Raw genomic sequence first — 24206 nt, forward strand, 5'->3', positions numbered from 1 at the left:
GCGTAGAGGAATTTGTTGCTTTTGCATTCCTTTGGGCCTTGACGGGCATCTCTGCAGCCTTGCCATCTGCTGTGAGCAGAAGATGACCCCATGAGTCCTGGCCACACTGGTTCCAGAGGCTGGATTTCCAAACACAGTGCAGAATCAGGCTCGTATATGCAGGCATGCTTTCCATTCATGGGCCATAATATCAAAATTGATTGCATACCAAAATAATGGTGATTTGAATACATTGTCATTTTCTTCATCGAATATTGAAACAGGTCTGAGCTGTATCACATTTCACATATAACAGTGATTTTTTGTGAGCTATAATCAGGAAGGCATATAATTTAAAAATGTTTTTTCTAGTGGTAATAGAATCTTCTTATTTTATATATTATCTCTCCCCGCCTTCATTTTGTAAAGTGGGAAGACTTAGAAGTATAGATCTAAGCTATTTCTTCAACAAACCAGGGGAGAGAGGCATTGCGGTAGAAAAATTTAAATAGGAATTTTATATAAATGTGAAATAAAATTATATATAAATATAAAAATTAACAATTTATATAAAATTTGTATTTTCAATATAAGTGGACTCCCCAAACCAAAAGGAATATCCCTGGCTTCATAACATGCAAACTGCTAGATACCAACAGTTGTGTATATGTACAAAATACAGATATGGTTCTCTACAAAACATTCTCAACAAAACAATGAAAGATGATCAATATCAAGGTATTGATAAGCGTCTCAGCAAAACAAAAGAGAGCATCAAACAATAAATGAAATTGAGACTGTAAATTCTAAATATAAGTATTTGAACCATAAACAAGAGTGTTCAATAGAGGCTTAGTTCTAAGGCAGTTGTATAAAATTAAGTCGGCATTATTTTTCATAAACTTACCTCCTGGAGGCATTGAAATGGTGATAGGTTCACTTATCAAGCTGCCTCGGCTGTTTGACGCATTCACTTGCACAGTATAGTTAGTGAATGGAATCAACCCATCGACGAGCACCCAGAGGCTGGTGTTTTCACTGGTGTACATGATCTGTGTGCCATTCAAAATGGTGTCGTAACCATCTGCTCATTAAAAAGAAGAGAGTTATTAAAATGTGTGTCTATATCAGGATGTTTTCTTGCTGTTTTTTGCCTATTCTCAGGGCTTCTAAAATATGCGATACTAAAGAGGAAAATTATGAGCACATATCACCACACTAACCCCCCACTATTTTTCCATTTTGTGAGAAAACTGTTAAGTGAACCCACTTAACGCTGTGCTCTCTGGTTTGTAAACCATTGTGATCAATGTACCTGGACTAAGATACTAAGATCGTGTGAAACCATAGTACCAGGATTAGCATGCAAGTGCAGATGGACATGTATACAAGCATATGCGTTGATCACACAAAGGATTATTTTTAACTTATTAGGGTGTTTCTAAAACTTGTTGTTAAACTGTCCCAACTATAGGAAAGAATGTTTTCTTTTTTCAAGTTATCTTAATCAGAATTAGTCAGAATAATGGAAAACCATCTCTGAGTAGAAGATGCTATGTGCCCATGTCCACCAAAAAGCCCATTCTTGAGATTCCCGGGAAAAGGCAGGGGTGACCTGGTGGCAAAAAGGACTCATCTTCACTAAACCCTCCACCCAAGCCACCACCATCCTTCCAAACTGTCAGCAGGCCCAAATTCAAAACAATATGTGACAGATGCCTGGTAGCACAGTGGGTTATTTTTTGGGCTATTCACTGCAAGGTGGGTAGTTTGAAACCACTAATTGCTTCTCAAGGGAAAGATGAGGCTTTCTACTTTCATAAAGAATAACAACATTGGAAACACATTGTGGCAGTTCTACTCTGTCCTATAGGCTTGCTATGAGTCAGAATTGATTAGATGGCAGTGATTTTGAGTTTTTGAGTTAGAATATATAAAAATATTGCTGCCTGATCACAGTTCTGCCTGATCTTCATGACCTACAGTACCAGGTTATAGGTAAGGTTAAGAAGAGTTTGGAATTAGGTAGGGTAAATTAAGAAAAGAGCTATTAATGCAAATTGTGTTATAAAACTTCTATCACTTTATATGTTAAATACATTCTCACAATATTTAGATGGGTCAGTTTTCTTTTTCTAAGTAGTGCTTAATTTCAGGAAATTTTGGAAATATGTTAGTTATTTTTAAAATGCAGAATGAGTAACCATTATGAGTACCAAGAATTATTTAAAATAGCCTTATCCCTTTGCTAAAAATATTTTATTATATGTACACTTACATTTTCCCACACATATTCTGCAAAGAGAGGCAATCCAATAAAAAAACATACAAGACATCAAACTTTAAGGGGGAAAAAACCCCCAGCATATTTGCACAATCTCCAGAAATAATCTTTATTGATTAAACGTTTAAAATGAAAAGTTATGACCCGATACTGAAAGCCATCTCACACTGTGCATGTGAGAAGGATGTGCGGGTAGTCTCTGGCCTCCTCTGACTGTACGAGAAGAGCAGACTCTCCATAGCGGCAGCCCTTGGCCTATCCGTGAGAGATGGAGGTCAGGCGAGGTGCAGCTAGACCTCCCTGCCTCATGGCATTGGTGCAGCTGCCACTGCTGCATTTTCCACAGCTGCATCTTCCCCTGCATTCGACAGCACAGCTACTTCTCCGTGATCATAGCTATCTGTGTGCTGGACAAAGGCACCCTAGACTCTTAGGGTCTTCTTTCTTGATGCTCACGAGAACCCATATTTCTACCTCCGAGGCAGCTCGTTCTATACCTATTGAAATGGAAAAATCGACCAACTCTCACGTCAAAGGTTCAGCCACCCTATTTGCATGATCCTACCTAGACATCATGTTTGCTAAAGTGGAGGATCAGTCAAAACAAGGAAGGCCCTTGATGAGATGGAGACACAGTGGCCGCAACAGTTGGCAACATATCAACCCTTCTGAGGACGCCCTAGGACTGAGTGGTGTTTGGCTTGTTGTGCACAGGGTCACTATGAGTCAGAATCAAATTGATGGCACATAACAAGAACAACAACCTAGTCAGTTGGGAGCCCTGGTGGTGCTATCAGATAAGTGTTGAACTATTATCAGGAAAGTCAACAGTTCAAACCTACCAGCTGCTCCACAGGAGAAAGATGAGGCTGTTTGTTCCTGTAAAGATTAACAAAGCATCAGAAACCCTATCAGGGATGCTGTTAATCAAAACCAACTTGATGGAAGTAGGTACCCAGTCTTCTGGTAGAAATGACAGACTGTGGCAAGAAGTCATATCAAGGAAGTTCACTGTACCACAGTATAGAAAACACATGCTTGCAGCTATAGCACTCATAAAAGCATCATATCTTAGCACAGGTAAGTAGCAGTGTGTAAAACAAAGAAAAGTATAACAAGTCCAGCATTTGAACTCCTTGTCACATTTTTTAATGGCATGCTCATTGCTAATTCACTTGCTATTTCCAGACCTTGGCTATCTCACCTGGAATCTGAGACTGATCATTCTTACATGGCAGTTTTATATTGTATCTCTTATTTATAATACTCAGCTCATGATAGCTGTTAAAAACTAGTAGCTAGGAGTATTGGTACTGTTTTTATTCTAATTCATATAACTGATATATATTTGATAAACACCTAGAACTGCCAATTGGTTAAGGATTATTCAACTTGTACTTCACTTTCTCAATAGCAATTAAATTACCTCTTACATTTTCCCTCATCCCACAAAGAATGTGTAAATAGTCAACATTCTAAATTTTTACTAAGAAAATCACACCAACTCCTTCTTATTGTCTCATCAGGTTATACCTCAAACTTTGAAATTAATAAATAATCAATGGATGAAAGGATGACATGATATCTAGTTATGATATGATCATTTTATTTAAATATGGATCAAGTGTATACAAACCTTAAAGATGTACACATTTTCCCAAGAGTCAGAATAGTTTTGTGAGAGAGGAAGTACACACAGGTGTGTTGAGAAAACAAATCCTCTCTTAACATAGAATAATTTATCACACTGGATATTCCATTGGTAGTAAGAAACTTCATATCCAAGGGTGTCGTTTCTTGTAGATGAATCATTAAGAATAATTCGTACCCCAAACCAAAGCCAAACTCACTGCCATCGAGTCATTGCTGACTCATAATGCCCCTCCCTATGCGTTTCCAAGACTTTTATTGTGTATGGGAGTAGAAAACAAGTAGTACTCAAGGCTAAAAAATAGGCAGGGTCATTTTCATTCATGTTTTAGTAAGAATTACATGAAGACACACAGTTCAATGAGGTATATGCTGCAGACAACAGCTAGGTCAAGTTCATTCAACCCGAGATGACTGAGTCCAAATGCAGACACCTTGTTAGGGTTTGATGGCCACATGCCAACCGTTCATAAGAAAGTCCCTACACTCAGCAGAGTTAGATACAATTAAATCTGAGCACCTTAGGACAACTGTAGCTTCATATCCAAAGACCTCCTCAGCTTCCTGTGCCATCGAGCTCCTTGGAGCATCTTCAGTTCTAGCTGAAGCAAGTCCTATGATTGTCACATGACTAGTAACATTTCCAAAAGGATTCAGAGGCTCCATTTCCAGAATTAGTCAAAGTGGATTTCTTACTAACCATAGGGGGAAAATTTTAACTACATCAATCTAATATAAATTCTAAAACGTAAGCCACAAAATGCAATTCTGTCTATTTCAAATCAGGTGCAAATCTAAGATCAACAAATAAACACCGGTGATGAGAATTTTGGTAAGATTTCTCTTCTTGCATTTGGATTGTTTGTTTTTGGAGCAGATTTCAGCTATTTAACAAATGCTAGTTCTGAAAATGCCATGGCAGGAGGAAAGATATTAAGTACCACTTTATTCTAAGTTTCCCAGATAACAACATTAATACGTGATAATTATACAATTAGTTGTAACATTAAGTCCTAGTAATAGAACAATGATTACTCAGTAATTATAAGAAGTATGTAATTACTCAATAATTATGAGAAGTATGCAATTACATAACCATTTTGTTCAGTTCGAAAAAGAACTTGTACATCTCCAGGAGCCAGGCAGCCAAGTGAGTCTAATGTTCTCTCACCCCGACTCACATGCAGCTCAGTTCACAGACCAAGGGCCGCTGACAGGCTTGTGAACCTCGGCAAAGCTCAGACTTTTCCAGATTCAGAATCAAAGCGGTCTTCCTAGATACCTGCCCCGCCGCCTCTCCCTTCCTTCTCCCTTCATTCTTGTGAACATTACCAAGCTGGACTCTTAGAAATACGGGTTGGGTTCTTAAAATGCCAGTCCTCCAGTGTACCCACCACACTCCCCTGAGTCGGGTTGTGCTTTACTACTTTCCACTGCATAAACTTTGTTCTCAGTGGGCTGGAAAACGCAGCCCCAGCGGTTCAGCCTCAAGAGTCAGGCTAGAAAATGCTAAACCGATAAGCATTTCCCATCACAGGTGACCATTCCTATCTGGCCAGCCTCAGCTCGGCCTCTATTTGTGAGTATAAGTGGCTGGCACAGGTTTGTTTGCAAGTCTGTGTTCTGGATTCACATCCCCAGCTGCCCCTCCCCGTCCCCCAGCCCCAACGCACACCCCACTGAGACAAGTGAGCTATATGCTGAGGTCCTCTCATCAACTTTCGGGGTATGATCTTTAACTGAGAGTTGCCCTAGACTCTGCACAATTGGATTGTCCATATCAGTGCTCTATGAGATACCACTTCAAAAATATTTACACACCAGGGTTCCACCTTAGCCCTTCTGAATGAGAAACATCAAGGGGTAGGGGCCAGCAACCACTGATGTGATTCCTTAAAATGCTGTGATTTGAGAACTAATGGTTTAAGGATTATTTATCTAATGTGAAGACTTATCTTAAAGCAAAGCTCAGATTATTTTCCTCTGCTTCCAAAATTAATTTAATCACATTTGACATTCCTACTCATGATGCCCTTAGACTTCCTAGCTTTTGGCTATAAAATGTTGTGTCTGTTAGTGAACTACTTCATCTACAGAAAGTGAAGTGTTAGAATTTAACCAAGATCCATCTCCAGGGAACACACAGTCAACACAAAAGCTCTATTAGAAAATTAAAAATAAAACAAAATTTAAAACTATTGAAACCTAGAAAAATGTAACTTTGGAATTTTGTGTCTGAAATATTAATATCATTCTGTCTCTGTTTCTCTGTCTCCTTCCCACACTGCCCCCCCCCATTTTCCCCCTTCTCTGTTCCTTTCCACTGAGAACTCAGCAGTAGGGCTCATTGTGAAATCAACAGCATTACAAGGAAAATCAAGGTTTGTAATAGATCAATTTATATTTGAAAATACAACATATTTAAAGAAGCTTGTTGCTGTCTCCAGAAATCACAGAGTCTATTGGGTTCTCAAAGGGGTTAATGCATTTGGCACTACTTTTATTTCCACTTTGGATATTTTCATTTTATCTCGAAATGAAGAAACAATCACAACAAACCTCATATCACAAACATCTTCTACATAGGAAGGATCTTCCCGACAGCTACAAATACAAAGTCCTCTAGTATATTCGCGTTAGTGCTGGGTTTCAAGGATGAGAAGCTTATTTGCAGCCTTCTCATCTGTTGAAAGATAGGCTACTTTCTATACAATTAAAATATACATGATGGGTGTAGATAGGTGTTTTTATGTGTATGATTCAAGCACGTGTGAATGATCGCTGCCCAGGGACTATCCTCCTTTGGGGTTCTCTGGATTGAAATAACAAAAATAGGTATCCTTTCCCATTCTTGTTATAATCATTGTCACAAGAATTTTAATGCACCATAGACTCCATAATTTTTTTTCCTCTCTGCTGTACAGCTCTGACCTTTTCAATATTCTATAATATGACTGGCTGGCCATTTCAGTTCTCTTCTTTTTACAGCCTTATTAACTTGTAGGAAAGAAGTGAAATGAACAACCAATCAGAATACATAACATTGCAAAGGTCAGCATGGTCTGTACAATATCATCACACACAGCATACTGTATGCCAGGCATTAACATCCTGATATCTTATTCATGTGACAAAGATTGTAACAAGAACAGAAAATGGCACAACATGAATCCATTCTCATGACAAAGATTATAATGAGAAATGACAGCGAACAAACCAAACTGATTCTTGTTACCCTGTGAGGATTTTACATGTCAGACCCGGTCCCGCGTTAAGTTAGCCTTTTTCTGAATCCAATTACGCCGTAAGGTAGAAACAGTGGTAACGAATTTCCCCACTTCTCACTGTAAAAGTGGAATGCTATATATATATATATTTTTTTCTGAACTGAGTTCTCAGTTTTAGTGTTGTGCAAGTCCACCACCACAGGAGTCTGGCATCCTGCCAATGTCAAAGTGAAAGCAGGACTGAATGGTACCCTGGAGATCAAGGTGATGTGGAAAATAAGCCTTTACCATGAGCAAAGAAATCGAAGTAGATCTAGACAGCATTTCCTAGTGCAGTTTCACCTTGTCTATTCTAATTTAAAATAGGATTTAAAATTAGTTTACCCCAAAGTAAATGTGTCCTCCTCACTCCATTTAAAGCATTTAGAATGGTAGGGTTCAGAGTGTGAGCCACCAAGTATTTGGCGAGCATCCAAGTGCTTTAACTAGTGTGCTCCCAGGGCTCAATAACCTCTCCAAATTGAAACTGAACACAGTGAGATCGAGCTGACCCCGGCTCATGGCGACCCTCTAAGAATGGCCCCTGCGGGTTTCTGAGACACCAGTTGAGAAAGCCTCGTCTCTCTCCTTGAGAGCAGCTGGTAGTTTGGAAGTGCTGAACTGGGAGTCAGTGGCTCAATGTGTAAGCACTAGGCCACCAGTGTTTTAGAAACATTTGCCCTTATTCTGCGCCTATGTAAGAACAATAGGCACAGTCTAGTCACTGAGAATCCTTGTATGTTGCTGTTTGTTTCATTTCAATGAGTCAATAAGGGAAAAGCCTAAGCACGGCATAGCCACCCTTCTACATGTTTTCCATTCAGCAAAGCCTGGGGAATGTGGACTCTGTGTCGGTGGAAACCTGGGAAGGAAAGGTCAAATGGTTTTATTAAAATGAGTGATGGAAAAGTGGTATGAATGCACCTGTCAGAGGCAGAGAACTTTCCCACCAGGGAACATGAGGCAGCTCCGTCCTGTCTCAGCTTTCGCAGGGTTCACTGTATTATTATTTTTCAACTTACTTCTGTGTTTCACAGCCAGGTTTTTCAAAAATGATCTTATTTCATTAACATCAGGAAATAAATCTTATCTGCAGGTATATATCTAGACCCACTAAGAATAAATTCAGAGATTCACTAGGAAGAGAAGTCCTTTTTTAAAATTTGTTTTAAATAAGTTGAAAGTTAAGAAGTCAGAATATCTCCCTTTTCTTTCAGTTTACTTATTTGTTTCCTTTGACCAAATTGTCATTTTTCTAAAGCCACACACTTGTCATGGTGTCACTCACTAGGAACTATATGGACAAACACACCTAAGTCTCCAGTTGATGCGGGTATTGAGTGCTTCACTAACCAAGCAACAAAATCAAGGCCCCCCTGTGGATGGCGACTCATAGCGACCCCATATGACAAGGTCGAACTGACCCTGTGAGTTTCAGAGACTGTAGCTCTTCGTGGGAGCAGAAGGCCCACTGCGTCACTGGGACCTGAGAAGTTGGTGGTTGCCACCCACCCAGAGGGGCCTCAGAGGACAGGCCTGGCAACTAATACAAACAACAAGTTCCCTGCAACAGTGGCTTCAAATTCTGTACTAATCACTCACTGGACATGAACATGACACATTTCTTCTTCGGATTCAGCAGCGCCTTGCTGTCCACGCTGCGCCCTCAGCGTCACTGAATCTCTGTGATCAAATGGGCAACTCAGCAGCCACTCCTGACTCCAGAGGAGAGTCTGGCACCAATTCTCAACTCAGCGATTGTTCATTATTTTCCTTTAATCTCTAAGTTATAAGAGTTACACAATTTCTCCATTAGAAGCAAGCAGCCCTTGTGGATGAGCATTGTATCATGGGCTGCTGATAATTCGATCTACCTCTTTTGGGAGTCAGTCGTGTTGTCATAGTTTCTGTATGAATCATCTCTTACTATCTAATGTTATTTCCCAAAAACTCAGTGGCTTAAAGCAATTCGCAATTGTTGTCTTCGTTCTTATACGGCAGCAGTCTGGGCAGGGTTGAGATGGGTCTTCTACATCAGGACCTCACAAGCCTGCTATCACAGTCTTGGGCAAGACTCCAGAGTCATCTCAAGACTCTATTTGGAAGCAGCCCTCTGGGGGAAGAATTTCAAATTCTCATGGTTGTTGGCAGTATTCAGTTCTGTGGAGGATGCTGAACCGAGGGCTTTAGGTACCACGAGGACGTTGGTCTGAGGCTGCCTTCATTTCTTTTCTAGCTGGGACTGACCTACATGGCCCTTTGCATTATCAGAGCCACAAGAGTTCATTTCCTAGCCTGACATGGTACAGTCCCAAGTAACATGACCACATAAGGGATTTCCCATCACCTCTGTCATGTCTCTTAAAGCAAATCGCAGGTTCTGATCACATTTTCAGTGGGAGGAGGTTACACAAGAGTTTGAGTAAACTGTAAGAGTGTATTATTTAATTTCTGCTATTGATAATAAACCAAGGAAATAAACCACCTTTCAAGAAGAGATTTAGCGATAAATTGTAAACTTACAAACACGTCTGCTTATAGGTAAGAATTTAAAATTAAGTAGGAACATGGAATTGTTCTTTGACCAATCAAATGAGGAATGAACAAGGAGCACCGGATAATAGCAACAAGGGAAGAGCTGCACCGGGAAGTCCAGGGCACACACATGAAGGGGGTCAGAAAGCTTCCTTCATGTAAGAGAAAAGGAACCAATCAATGACTTTCATTTGAAGGTTTAAAGTTGAACAAACACACACACAGCACAGCTCCTTGCATTGATCTCAGAGGAAAGGTGGTCAGCCAGCGAGAATCCTGCGAACCCCTTATAGTCACTGAAGGCTGGGCATGCTACCAGGCATTGTGCTGCATGGGAGAAAGATGCTGGTGTTTTGAGAAATGGGAAATCCATGTGTATCGGAGGGGATGGGTCTTGAACATTTGATGGGATTTCATAAGAGAGAGAAAAAATACTTCCTAAAATTCTACCCAATACATAGCTCTACACCTTCTATTCCAGCCCCGTCTAACATAGGCTATAACATTGATAGCAACTCTCGGTCTTTGAAATTTAAGGAACAAAAGCATCACATAGGAACAGAAGTGGGCCAAGTAGAACTTACCTTGATCAGATAAACACTCAATCTGAGTAGAGATGCACACACAAGGCAAAAGAAAGAGAAAATAACACACTGATTGTGCATACATTAAGCCCAAATGAAACAAAGGATCACCTGACTGTCCTCTGGTCAATTATAACTCATAAAGACCCCATAGGACTGGGTAGAAATGTCCCTGTGTGTTTCCACAACGGCAGCTCCTTAGGGGATTAGAAAGCCGAGTCTTTCTCCCATGGAATGCATGGTAGATCTTGAACTTCAGACCTTGTGGTTAGCAGCCCAATTCTTAACTAGGGCTCCTGAATCTCCGCTTCGAAGGGAGACAAATGGTACATATTCCCCTACAATAAAAATAATGTTGTAGAGCAGAAGGAAACAATGGAAATCAAAATAACATCACTAAATATTTAATAAATATGTTAGAAAATGAAATAAATTGACTCATTTAAAATTAAATCAATGTTCATCATGAAAGACTTGTGACAATCATATTCAGCACACAAGAAAAATAATAAATTTTAATAGAGAGAGGAATATATATATATATATATATATATATATATATATATATACACACATACAGGAAATGATCTAGCTTTAAAATGCTTTATGCCCCTGAAGTATATGAAATAACTTCATATAAATATCAAAATTATGAAAGGAAAATTAAACATCATGCGGGTGCCTGCAGGTTGCAACCAGATGCTTCCAACTGGCAACTTGAAAGCGTGATGAATTAAACAATGGCTCGGGTTAATTAAGGCTTCTTCTAGATCAGTGTTTCTCTAGTGGGGTGGGTGATGCTTCACTCAGGGGAGCTATGGAACTATGCAGAGTTGTTGCAGAAGCAGACACCTACATTTTATCCTGGATTATGGGGTACGTTACAAAAAATTTTAATTGTTAAGGGACACTGAGTAATTTTTTTTCTGAAAAGGGGACAGTAGTTCAAATAAATTTAGGAATCTATGTTCTAGATATCTGCAAAATTGCTAAGAACCCAAAAGCAGAACTATGATGCTGTGGTAGTTATATAATCATTTGTCAATTTAAGAGGATTAAGAGTGAAGGGGTGGAATCTAGACTGTCAAATCAGGTCATAGCCAATGGGGCCTCTGTGTGGGCATAGCCTTCTCCTGAGGATTCTGGGAACTATGGTATTCCTTCTTGGGGGCGAGAGACACACACACACACTCTCTTTCTCTCTGTCTCTGCTCACTCCTTGTGAGACATCCCTGTTGAAAAAACACATGGAATTACACTAGTGCCCTGATCCAATTACACTAGGGCCCAGATCCAGAGGAACCATGTAGAGACCCCTGTCAGCACTGAGATGCTTAAATGCCGCTGGATCTACAAGACTTCCCACCCACTGGCCTGTGATCTTCCTGCATTTGGTGTCATTGTGTTTCCTGAGTCTGAAGAGGACTTTATAGATTGGTATTGGACATATGGGGTAATTTCGGACTGATGGACTTGATCTGGACTGGGCTGGGACTTTTTCTCAATATTCAACTGCTCTTGTATATAAAGCTTGTTCTTACACACATATGATTTGTTTCTCTAGTCTACCCAGACTAACAAAGGTGCTGTTGGAAGGGTGGGCATTCTAGAGGGGTTCTTAATGTCCCTTTCCTTATGCATAAGTGTGCTTATCAGGGACATTGTAACAATCATATTCAGCACACAAGACACATAATTAATAAACTGGTGATTTCTAAGCAACTTTTTGAACTGCTTAATTTTAAAAGATTCCATTCATTTCAGCCAGATTTGTTTGTGCTGGCTGTGCATTGAGAAAGGTCGGAAATGATCCTCATTTGATAATATTAACATTAATAATTAATGGATTTTGAAACTTGTCGATTTTAAATAAGTGTCCTTTTAAAAATATCAAAAGAATAGCAAGGAGAAAAAAAAACAAAAGAAAATGCAATTGCCACCTTAGATATTAAGGTCCAAATTAAAAAAAAATAACCAACCCAATAAAATTATACAAATAATTTTAAAAGACATTTTATCAAAGAAGATATGTTGCTATTATTAGGTGCCACTGAGTTGGTTCCAACTCAGGGATCTTATTATATACAACATAATGAAATAGTGTCCAAATGGGAACCATCTTCAAAACCTTTGCTGTGTGTGAGCTGAATGTTGCAGCAACGATATCCATCAACCTTGTTGTTGATATTCTTTCTTTCCCTTGACCCATTAATTCTGCAAGCACAATTTTCTTTTCCAGGGACTGGTTCCTCTTGATAACATGGACAAAATATATGACAATATCTCTCTATGATTTCTCCTAAGGAACATTCTGACTACAATTCCAAGCCAGATTTATTCCTTTTTCGGATAGTCCGTAATATACAGCTTTCTCCCACTATTCAAACGTAGAGAGTTCCTATGAAACTTCATGTTAGCAGAAATGGCATAAAGCAGAGAAGAAAGTATCATTGAGGTCAGCATTTCCTACCACATCATACATGTTAACACATATAATCTCAAACCTACAATCACACTAACACATAATATTCACATATGCAGTTCAAGAGCAAGGCACCTTGTTGAGTGCAGTTCTCAGTGAACACTGTCACTCTCACACTACCATCACATCTATTTTGGCTCATCGTGACCCTCTAGGGCAGAGAGACGACTGTCACTCTTCATGGGAGCAGAAAGCCCTGTCTTTCTCCTATAGAGGGCGTGGTCGTTTGGAATTGCTGGTCTTGGGGCTAGGAGCCCACTCGTGGTAGCCCAGTAAACCACCAGAGACCAGAGTTCTTTTCACAGGGAAGGGACTTGGGAGCACTTCTTGGATGCGCACTGTCTCCTTGGTAGCTTGCTGCAAAGCAAAGAGGGAAGGCTAGTTTCCCCTTTACCTTTTTTTTTTATGGTAAAAGCAAAAATCACATTTTGATTTCTTTCATTTAGTGAAAACAAATACTAATGCACATTTTCCATAGAGGTAAAGTGGCATGAAGTGAGTTTTTGAAAAGTGGGGATTACCTGTATTTAAAATTATTTTAAGTGCCCTAACATAAACACCAGTTCTTCTTTTGTCTTCCTTATTAACTGGACATCTTTGGATTCTGAAAAGACAATGGATTCAGTCATGTGCTCTTTGGCTTCAAGATAAAGTCTTCGCTTTTGTAGCACGATCAAGGCAGCTTTGCCCAGTGTGATGTGTCATTTGGCTTCTTGACTGCTTTTCCCAAAGGTACTGATTTTGGACCCAAGGAAAATACTTGACAATTTCAATCTTTTCTCAGTTTACCATGATGTTGTTTATTGGTCCAGTGGGGGGGATTTATCTTTTCCTTGCAGTGAGCTATAATCCACACTGAAGATTGCATTCTGAAGGCAGCATCGGTTGATCGGGAGTGTCCCCAAGGCTGTCCTAGGTGCAGAAGCAGACCTCTTTATTCCATGGAGTGTCTGGTAGCTTCTAAGTGCTAGCCTTTCAGATATGTGGCCAAGCCCTCAATCACTGCACTACAGGGAATTCTGTACCGAGGACAATCAGAACTTATTTGAAACATAGAAAGCATTTCCTTTGTCCAGATCCTGGTGAAAATATGGAAAAGACTAAATACTCTAAAATATCTCCTTTAAAAAAAGGAAATATGATGCTAATTTTATCTTGGAATTGACTTTTAAAAAGAAATATGCCAAATCTTGCTTCATCCTGAATATACACAAATTAATTACAGAATGATTTAATTGTGCCTTTGCTAAAATTTGGCTGGAAAACCAAGAACAGGTGGCTAGAGTCAGAGGCAAGAGAACTATAATGAGGTACCAAGAGTCCCCAAATAAGCATTCAATATGTAAAGGATCATAAGATATAAATTTGTTTGTAAAACAAAGAGAGTTTGATATATAAATGTTGGCCTCTTGAGCAACAGCTTAATCAATTTTTCTCTTTAATTTGAATTTGAATTGTTTTTCTCTTTCAAATACCCCATATGGTGGCTTTCCGGTCTGGATAATTAAAGAAACGGAAAGAACCAGCTGAATACCTTCGACGACGCTTTATGCACCTTTAACTGCTTCCTCATTGTTAACCTGGGCCACTTAGATGCTAAACTGTATCCCCCAAACAGGGAACAGTGAATCACTCACCTAATAGAGACTAAGAAGGCAGTCTATAGCCACCAGTACTGTTAGCCAAGTGTATTGCTTGTTTTTAGGGGGGGAGGGGGGATAGTTATCTTGTAAACTTGACTTCATCGTAAGGAAACTTCTAAGTACATTTATTAATGACATTAAGTTAACATATTTAAGGTTTTATCTTCATACTTGTACTGCCAGTATGCAAATGAAGATTATGTGCTTTTAAAACATGCTCATAGGTCCTAGGTGTCAATAGAAATATTCATTTCTTCAAGAAATGATCAGAGAAACTGGCTAAAAAGCATTGAGCATATCTAGGGATATCTGATCCATAATCAAATGTCTAGATTGATTGTGTCACTTTCACTTCTATTGATTTCAATTGGAGTAGCTCACCCAAGGGAATAATAAAAATGTGGAATAAAACTGATTTATGGGAACAAAATAAATCCTTTTGTGAGTGGTAATGAATTGGTACTATTTAACTCTTTCAATCACTGAATGAAAACAAATATTTATTTTTTTAGAATGTTGAGCTAGACAAAAGAGTCATATTAAAAACGCCAATACTGACAAATGCCATTCCCCTGAGTTGTACTGCTGGGGTTGAAACACTGCCTGCAACTTGATGGAAGGGGCCATTCGACAGGCGACAGACTTCTAGCTTTCCTGGGGAAATGATGAACCTGGAAATCCAAAGTACTGTGGAATCACCCAATGAATGTTCACTGTAATCATTCACGTGACATATAAGATACTGGAGAAGCATAAACAAAATGTGATGGTTACAATTTTCTCTAAATAAACTAAAATAATTATTTCCCTGATAAAGTAAGTGCTCTTTATTTCACTTGGAACTTCATACTGACAAGTAAATGGAGGTCTACACCAAATATGACGAACAAAGATCACTGAGGGAAATGGTCTCAGCATAATTTGACATGGCAATATATTATCCTTAATGAAAAGACTTGAGGAAAGGGTGGTATTTTGTACATAGAGCCAAAGCAATTATTTGATTCTTTCAATTGAGCCAATCAGTTAACCTGTTAATTCAAGGAGGTAAATCAGATCAGTTATCTCATATTCTTGGACAAAAAGTTTCCAATAGTTAGGCATTGATGTAGCTTTTAACATTTTTAAGTCTGCTGACATGTAAGCATGTTCTTCATATGTAGTTAATTTGTATTTAAAATGTGGCTTAACACAGCTGAGCAGCTGAGTTTTAAATTTAATTTCACTTTAGTTAATTTAAACAAAAGCTGGTATTTGACTCCATTACTTACAATTTTTAAATATATTGGTAATAACTTCAGTATGTGAATGTAGTACTTCATAAAATAAAAATGTTTACCTAACTATAGATCGATTGCTTTTGATAAAAAATTAACATGTGAATTTGGGTAAAATATGCATTCCATTTTGAAAATTTTGTATGAGAAAAATCATAAACAACTTAGTTTTTAAAATATTAATCAAAGTCATAATATTATGGATCTACTAGATTAAATACAACATACTATTAACAATTGTTTGAACTATTTATATTTCTTTAATATGCCCACAAGAAATTTTTAATTACATACATAGCTGGCATCATATGTCTACTACAGACTATATTAAGACACTAATGTAAAATCATTGAAAAGTGATGATAATTTTCATTTCAACCTAATGTAATTGAATCTCATTTCACCAAGATCTGTCAAGACAAAGTATAGCTGCAACTTTTTGTCTATTGAAGTTACAGATTCTGTAGATTACATTGGCTTTAATTCATAGTGCAAGAAAGCTGATTTCAGAGCTAATTGGAAGAGCAATGCTATAACAAGGATTAAGTTGATTTGCCACCTTTTCTGTAAATTTGGAGCATCCTGTCATGATGTTTAATGGCAGTACATGAAGGTAACTTTATTCTCACTGGCATAAAAAGGCTTTTAAAAAATTAATACATTTTACTATTTACAATGAAACATAATTTAATTCAGTTTGATAGTACCATAATTATAATAGCATAGTATTTTTCTAGAATGATGACTTTTGTACAGATACCATGTACCGTAAATCATCACGTAGGAAATAGAGAGTACTCCAAGCAAGAAGGGCAGTGAGAAACTCTTACCAAAAAGACATCAATTATTAGGGAAAATGAATGTGAGCCCTTTTGGTGAAGGGACTGTAGCAAAAGCAAGGTGGTAATAAATAACGATAGCAACTGAAATTTGCATTTCAATTCTTATTTCATTTCCAATAAGAAATTAAGAAACAAACAAACTGGGTTCCAAGATTTTATATCCCATGCTACAAAGAACTCAAGTCTTTTGTTCCCAAGTTTTCAGGAGAGTTTGGAATTTTAAGTTCTGTGTTTTCCTAAAATATTTCAATACCCTCGGTCAAAGAAGACATATACTAGAAGTTTGCTGCATTTTTCTGTTTTCTTCTTTCATTCCATATTTAGCTACCATTGCGTATTTAACTATGTTTTCATAACATATTTAACTACGAAGGAAATACTTGTTTATTGTAGATCTTCAAGACAATAATACAAAACAAGCCAAACCACCTAAAAATTCAAGATACTTAATGTGAACATTTAGGTGTAAATTCTTTCAGACCTTTTCCTGGACTCTAAACCAACGTCAGTGAGTGGATTTTGACTCCTGGAGACGCTATAAGACAGGACGGGACTGCCCCGGCGGGTTTCTGAGACAGCTCCTTTCGCTGGTAGCGGAATGCCTCCACTTTCTCCCAAAGTGGCCGCTTGTTTTGTGGTTAAAAGATCAGTGTATACACCACTGTGCTGCCAAGGAGGGCTCCTTCACGTCATGTATAACTCTAAATCTACGTGCTATATTGTTCAAGTATAGGATTGTATGATATCGTCTTTAACAGTAGTAATATGTCATAAATAGAGCTCCGTATCAATAAATATAATATGTATCCTCCACATAATAGATTCATCACAATGAGCTCAACTCACATAGTTGGATATTTAAATATGCCTCTAGAATTTTGTAAGGCAAATTGTCATGAGCATAAAAATGTAAATATTTTGTTGATTTATATGATTATTTCAGAATTTCTGTAATATTGAGTAAAAGTAATATAAGCCTTTTGGATTTACCTTATTAATTTATATTAATGACTGATAACACAAACAATCGACCCAATTATTTGGTTGTGGTTGATTTTAAAAGCCAGATGGTGTAGGATTTTTATTCGTGATGAATCAAAACCAAACTCTCTGTCACTGAGCAACGCAGACTCATAGGGAAACTCTAGGACAAGGGAGAAGTGCAGGTGTGAGTTTTAAGTTTCACAGGAGTAGAAAACTCCATCCTTTTCCTCTTCACAAAGCCTCTGGTGGTTTCAAACTACTGCCCTTGCAGATCGCAGCCCAATGAGCAACCACCAGGGCACGTTGATAGATAGGTGGGCGTTTGGGCTTTATACACAGAAGAGCTCTCATTTCACAATCTTTATCATAAGTGGGGAATGTAAAATTAGAGCTCTTTTATGCTTAGTTATATCTAGTTCAGTTCCCAAAACAGAGCAGGCTGGGCTCAAGGAAATGGTAGGTAAGTGTGAGTGAGTGCATCTGTAGTAAAGCTGGAGAAATGGTCAGCCTAGAAATAGATACTTAGCATAAGGGCTGAAAATGGCATTCTTTTAAATATTATAAATGTATGTTTAAATGTAATACAAATGTATTACCACTAATTATTTTAACATTAAAATAAAAAGAAATTATCACAAAACCAAAGAAGCTACTTCTTACTCTAATAAAAAATATATGACTTATATGAAGAAAATGACAATTCTTTGCTGAAGTAGGTAAGTGGAACCATAGCACATTCTGAGTAAGAAATATTTAAAGATTCGAATGTCTCAAGACTTAATTTATGAAAATGAGAGTCCATTAAAAAAACAGTGGCAGTTTTTCAACTCAATTAAATGTGCAGTTGGAAGAATTTGTATATGAGAATAAAGTCCTTTAACAAAAATGATCCATAACCTGCAGAGGGAGTATGGAAACAGAACTAGATGGTACAAAGATATTTTGTAAATATTTAAGATGTTCAAAATACAAAGGTTAAATCAGCATTGTGATGATGCAGTGAGGAACAGAGAGCGAGCCCCAAAGAGTGGGACATCCAGAAAGAAACAATCCACAGAAGACATATAAAGTGAAATTTCTCATCAGGTTAGCAAAATAAGACAATGTGTTTATTTCAACTCTAGAACATTTACTTTTATCAAAATACACTAGCAGAGCGTGAGTTATCAGAAACCTAAAATTCCATTTCCTAAACCTTATAATCCATAACCAAACCAGTTGCTGCTGAGCTGATTCCACTTATGTGTTTCCCAATAAAACTGCATTCTATTTGGTTTTAGAGATTGTGCCCTTCTATGGTGGTATAGTGGTTGTGCATTAGACTGTGAACTGCATAGTTAGCAGTTCAAAACCACCAGCCACTCCTCATGAGAAAGAAGAGTCGACTCCCATAAACAATAGTCTTGGAAACTCACCCACTCTGTCAGTTAGTCAGCAATGGCTCAATGGCAGTGAGACCTTGCAGAAACAGAATAACCAGTGTTTCTTCCCAGGTGACTCTGGATGGACTTGAAACATCAGCCTTTGGTTATAATTTAAGTGCTTAGCTGTTTCTACCACCCAAAGGACTCTCCCAAAACTCATACACACAAATAAAAAACGTATATTGGATAATGGCAATGAATAAGAAGTATTATCCATAATACTTAATCTACCCCACAAATGAAAACAAATTCCAATGCCTCTAAGCTATCCTGGGCAAGCAAGCAGTTTACATATGGGAAATGTTTGGTCTCCATAGGAAGACAAGAAATGCAAGTCTAAACAACCTACTTCTTTATATTTCAAAGTTAGCACAATTATGTACTTGTATGTGTGTTTTAATTATATGTATACTGCCAGAAGACATCTAAACTGAGGTGATATTTCTGGAAAGCATTCTCTCTCTCTCTCTCTCTCTCTCTCTCTCTCTCTCTCTCTCTCTCTATATATATATATATATATATATATATATATATATATATATATATTTATATTTATATATACCATATACACATATATATCAATAGTCTTTTAAATACTTTTGATCTTTCTTTTATGTATCATTTTCTTTACACATTTATTAAGGAAACATAGAATTGAACATGTATAGTAAGTGTTTTCTAATAGCAGAAATAACAAACACTATCCAACCGTAAGAAAATGGCCAGTGCATTTTACTGCATGCATAGGTGTCACATCGCTGAGAATGCTTTTTTTTTATTAATTTTTTTATTAAAAAACATTTTATTAGGGGCTCATACAACTCTTTAAGAGCGTTTTTGTGCAGTGCTCAAAACAATCTTGCTATGATGTTAAATTAGTAATGCGGGACCCCAAATGCATTATAGTAACATACCCTGTATGTCATATAAACATAAACATATGTAAACACATAGTCTATCTTCATGGGAATAAAAGACTACATGTTAAGATGAAAATATGATAGTTTTAATTAATATTTTTGACCAAAATATCTCCAAAGGGGGGAAAAAGAACACATCCCAATCTAAGATCATAAGGCACAGAATTTCAGTGTTATCCCTTTTTATCACTACTAAAATAAAATATTGATAATCCTTTGAAGTTAGTATAATTCTTTACCAAAATCCCCATTCCAGCTCTGAGGAGTGTGCTAGCTTCGCAGCCTCATCCCGTGCCATTCTCGCCCTCTTTGATGCTGCCCAGCCGGACTGGCAATCGTCCTCTCAGACGCGCAAGCATTTTACCCCCCTCGCACCCTTCGCAGATGCCATTCCTTCCACCTGCAGCCCTCTTCACAGTATTTTTCCTGCGCTTGTGTCTAGTCATCTGTTATATCTTATCCTAAACGTCATTTGCTCAAAAAAGGTCATTTTCACCCCTCTGATCTATATTAAAATCCCAAATATGCAATCTTAGAGACATATGCTTCTATTTTAATATACTTATTAAAGTTTTCCATTTTGTATTTTTATGTTATTATTGATGAATGTCTATCTCCTTTTTAAAATCACCTCTGGTAGGGACTGTTTCTCTTTTGCATATCATGGTCCCCTAAGTACCCATCATATTTACCGACCTGCCACCTAAAATATGCCAAGTACATGTTGTTGCATATAAAATGAATAGCTAGATTTAATTGTATGATACCCAATTCCTACTCCTTAGCTATAAAATTGCCTTCAGTGCTCTTACATTCTTAAGGAGTGATTGATATTCTTGTGTGATGCAGTGGAGTCAGTTCTGTCTCCTAGAAAGCCTGTGTACCAGTCAATGACGCACACCCAGTCCCGCACCCGCCTCACAATTGTTCTTACGTTTGAGCCCGTTCTTGTCACCATGTCGATGCATCTCATTAAGGGCATTCCTATTTCACTTCCCCTTGGTTTCCTAGCATGATATCCTTCTCCAGGAACTAATCTCTTATGGCAACATATCCAAAGCAGATGAGATGTAGAGAAAAATAATAAATTTATTGATAACCCTAATGACAAATAAATAGTCTCTGAATTCCATAGAAAACTGCTGTTTTTGCTGTTGACTGCTGTTGTGTTGGCTTGATTCATGGTGGCTGGCTGCTCAAGAGAACAAAGACAGCCTGAACCCGTGCTTAAAAATCAGATCTTTGTAAATCCGAGGGATTATTTTATTGGTTGATTTTCAGAAGTAGATTGCCAGCTCTTCTTAGTTCATCTTAGTCTGAAAGTTCTGCTGAAACTTCTTGAGCATCATCGTCTCAACTGATGGTGAGAGGTGATTGCACTTGCGGTACACTGACTTGGCTGGGAATGGAACCGGGGGTTCCCGCTTGGATGGTGAAATTCTTCCACTGAACCACCACTGTCTCAATGTCTCAATGAATCCTTCATAAATGTTCACAAAACCTAATGCATAGCAGGTTGGCTTCCCCATGTGACCGCAGCTAGTTTGTACTAGGAACCCCAAATCAGCAAGGTGTGACTTTCAAGATGGCTTGAGCATTGTGAGAGATTTCCCTCCTATAAAAGGGAGTGAATTTCTTTGTTAAGCATTTAAAATTCTCCAGAGTCAAAGATAAGTTATTAGGATTATTGACTGACCAGACACTTGAGAGATTTCTACACAAGACTGTACCAAATTTGAAGCATGATCTGAAGCCATGAACCAAAATCTCAATGGCATCAAGTTGATGTGGATTTTTGAGACTGTAACTATTTACAGAAGGAGAAAGCCGAGCTGGTGGCTTAGAACTGGTGAACTTGATGTTAGTAGCCTGACACACAATCACCCTTGTCACCAGGGCTCCTAAGCCACTAGCACGTTGCCATCCAGAGCTCTCTTCTCCCTCTTTATGCAAAATCCCCACCTTCAGTGTACAGCCCATGGTGAGAATTTGCATTTCATCATTACACCGGCGCCTCAATAGACACAATGGCATAGACTATGCACTTGTTCATTATGTCAAGAAAATAGCCAATTAGGTATCAGACACAAATTCAATAAGCTGCCGGGTGAGTGTTGTGAACAGATGAGTTCTTAAATAAGTTTGATAAATTAAGGTTTAACTCCGTTCTTGTGGAAGAATATGTCCTAATTACACATCTCTATAGCTTTATTGGGCATGACGTGATATACAATCAGAATTGTCAATATTTCCAGGGGATATATATTCTATAGCTCAATGTTTGAAATGGCATAGATCTTATTATTTACCATTATTATTTTCAGTAATCATATAGTGATGATTTTTAATCCTGAGTGAAATGTTTTCCTGTGTTTTCATATTTGTGTGTATTTATTCCTCCAGATATATGTGGGAACTTTATGCCAATGTGTAGTAACTGTAATTTGTTTTCTGCAGAAGAGATATTTGCTTCCCAAATAGGTAGAGGATAAATCTCCCTCCCCTCCCCTCCAACCTCCCAGATTTTTACTGTTTGTTTTGAATCTAAGAAATGTCCCCACAGTTAAAACCTGTAATTTATCTCAAGTTGATTATTTTAAAATCATTTATTTGACTGTGTTGTTGTCGAGAATACATATACACGGGTCATATCTTCTGGGGAGTGGATTACTGGATCTATCTTTCAAAGAACTGCTAAGAAGACTTGGGCTGTTATCAGAGCAACTAAGTAACCTCATGTGCACAAAGGTGCTTTTTATCTTGGGTTGATTTGAATATAATCTTTGGAATGGTCAGGAAGAGAGACAAAAATAAGAGCGACATCAAATAACTTGCTACAATGACACTCAATTGCTTTCTTCTTTGCCTTTAAAATCATCTAGTTAATAATTACACACTAGGAAAGGAAACCCTGAGCACATCCAATGCCTTGAACATGTGTTGATAGAATGTGTTGATAGATGTTTGTGTGTGTAATAGTATCACTGCTGCTTCTCAATTGTCATACACGCAGCTGTTATTTTAATAAAATGGGATAGAGCTATAATTCCTCCAACCCTTACTAAATCCCACCCCAAATTCATTGCCATCGAGTGGATTCTGACTCACGGCGACTCTGTAGGATTGAGTCTGTTTCCCAAAGCTCTGTGTTCCGAAGGCTGCAGACTGCCTTCGAAAGGCTGCAGACTGCCACCCACTTCTCCCCTCTCGCAGCTGGTGAGTTTGCGTCAACTTTTGAATTGGCCGCTGAGTGCTTCAGCATCGCTATGGCCCAGCACTCATTGCCATGGACTCGATGAGGGCTTGTATAAGATCTTCTAGGCTGTAAATTGCTATGGGAGCTGATGGACAAGGTTTTCTACTGTAAAGGGGCTGGGACATTGGACTCATTGACCTTGCTGTTAGCTTATCGCCAGCATCACCGGATCTCCTGAAATCAGAGTGTGGTATGGACTCACAGAAGCAGAGTTCCTTTGCTTATATGGTCGCTGAGGTTGACAGCATGTACCTGCTCCCCAGGACTCTTCTCTGCCACTCATGACATGCACTGCATAAGATCTGAGCTCACCTGCTGCCTGGCCCTCTAACTCATTATGGCAACATGAATTCAAATGGCTGAAAAAGAAGCTGCCTCTTTTATCTTCCACTGGCTGACAAGCAACTATGAAGTTCTCCGAGGGGATTCCAAGTTACGAGGCGTACTGCATCACTGGAACAGTTCTCCCCCACGGGTGGATTCTCCCAGAGGGCTGTGCGTCAGATATACTGCATGACTGGCAAGCACCGCTCTGAAAGTGCCCATTTCCCTCCACACTAAAACACGGTCACCAGGGGCTATAAACCAAAGCTGTGCCTTTTCTAACAGCACTGGCTTTCCTGCAGATTCCTTGGGAAGGGGATGGTATTTCTTCGTATAATTATTTTCTTTACCTTCCCAAGAAAAGAAATGCTTCTTGCTTCTCCCCCCACCCCCACCCCCGTGACATTTTTATAAAACACAGTTTATTTAGAAAGGAAAGACGCCCAGGCAATCAGGTTGTGGGTGCCACAGCCTCTGAAGTTCTGCAAGTAACCTTGAAAGATGGTCTGCATGTGCATGATTCTTCTAGATGGTCGAGATTCATCGCCTTTGAATATACTGATGTGCAAAGGTGTTCTTTCTGGCGACTGGAAGCTCCTGAAAGATTCCGGATGGGACCGCTGTACAGCTGTCAGAAACGCATGCATCTCGTTTAAACCCAGCAGTGCTTTCTTCCCAAGTGCACGTGGCTGTTTTCTTTTACTTCCTTTGTCTCTTGTTGAGGCTGTGTGCCAAGGGGCGAACACTGCGATGGCT

General features: G+C 38.5%; 1 protein-coding gene across 1 annotated transcript in view; it reads right to left on the reverse strand.

Annotated features, from left to right (window-relative positions):
- Nucleotides 1-24206, reverse strand: part of USH2A (usherin) — a 987589-nt gene that overhangs the window by 388331 nt on the left and 575052 nt on the right. Inside the window, exon 38 of the mRNA XM_075540576.1 lies at nt 887-1063. Coding sequence (XP_075396691.1) covers nt 887-1063 — 177 coding nt within the window. The remainder of the gene's footprint in view (nt 1-886; nt 1064-24206) is intronic.

Source organism: Tenrec ecaudatus, chromosome 1, assembly GCF_050624435.1.
Source record: "Tenrec ecaudatus isolate mTenEca1 chromosome 1, mTenEca1.hap1, whole genome shotgun sequence".
Classification (NCBI taxonomy): domain Eukaryota; kingdom Metazoa; phylum Chordata; class Mammalia; order Afrosoricida; family Tenrecidae; genus Tenrec; species Tenrec ecaudatus.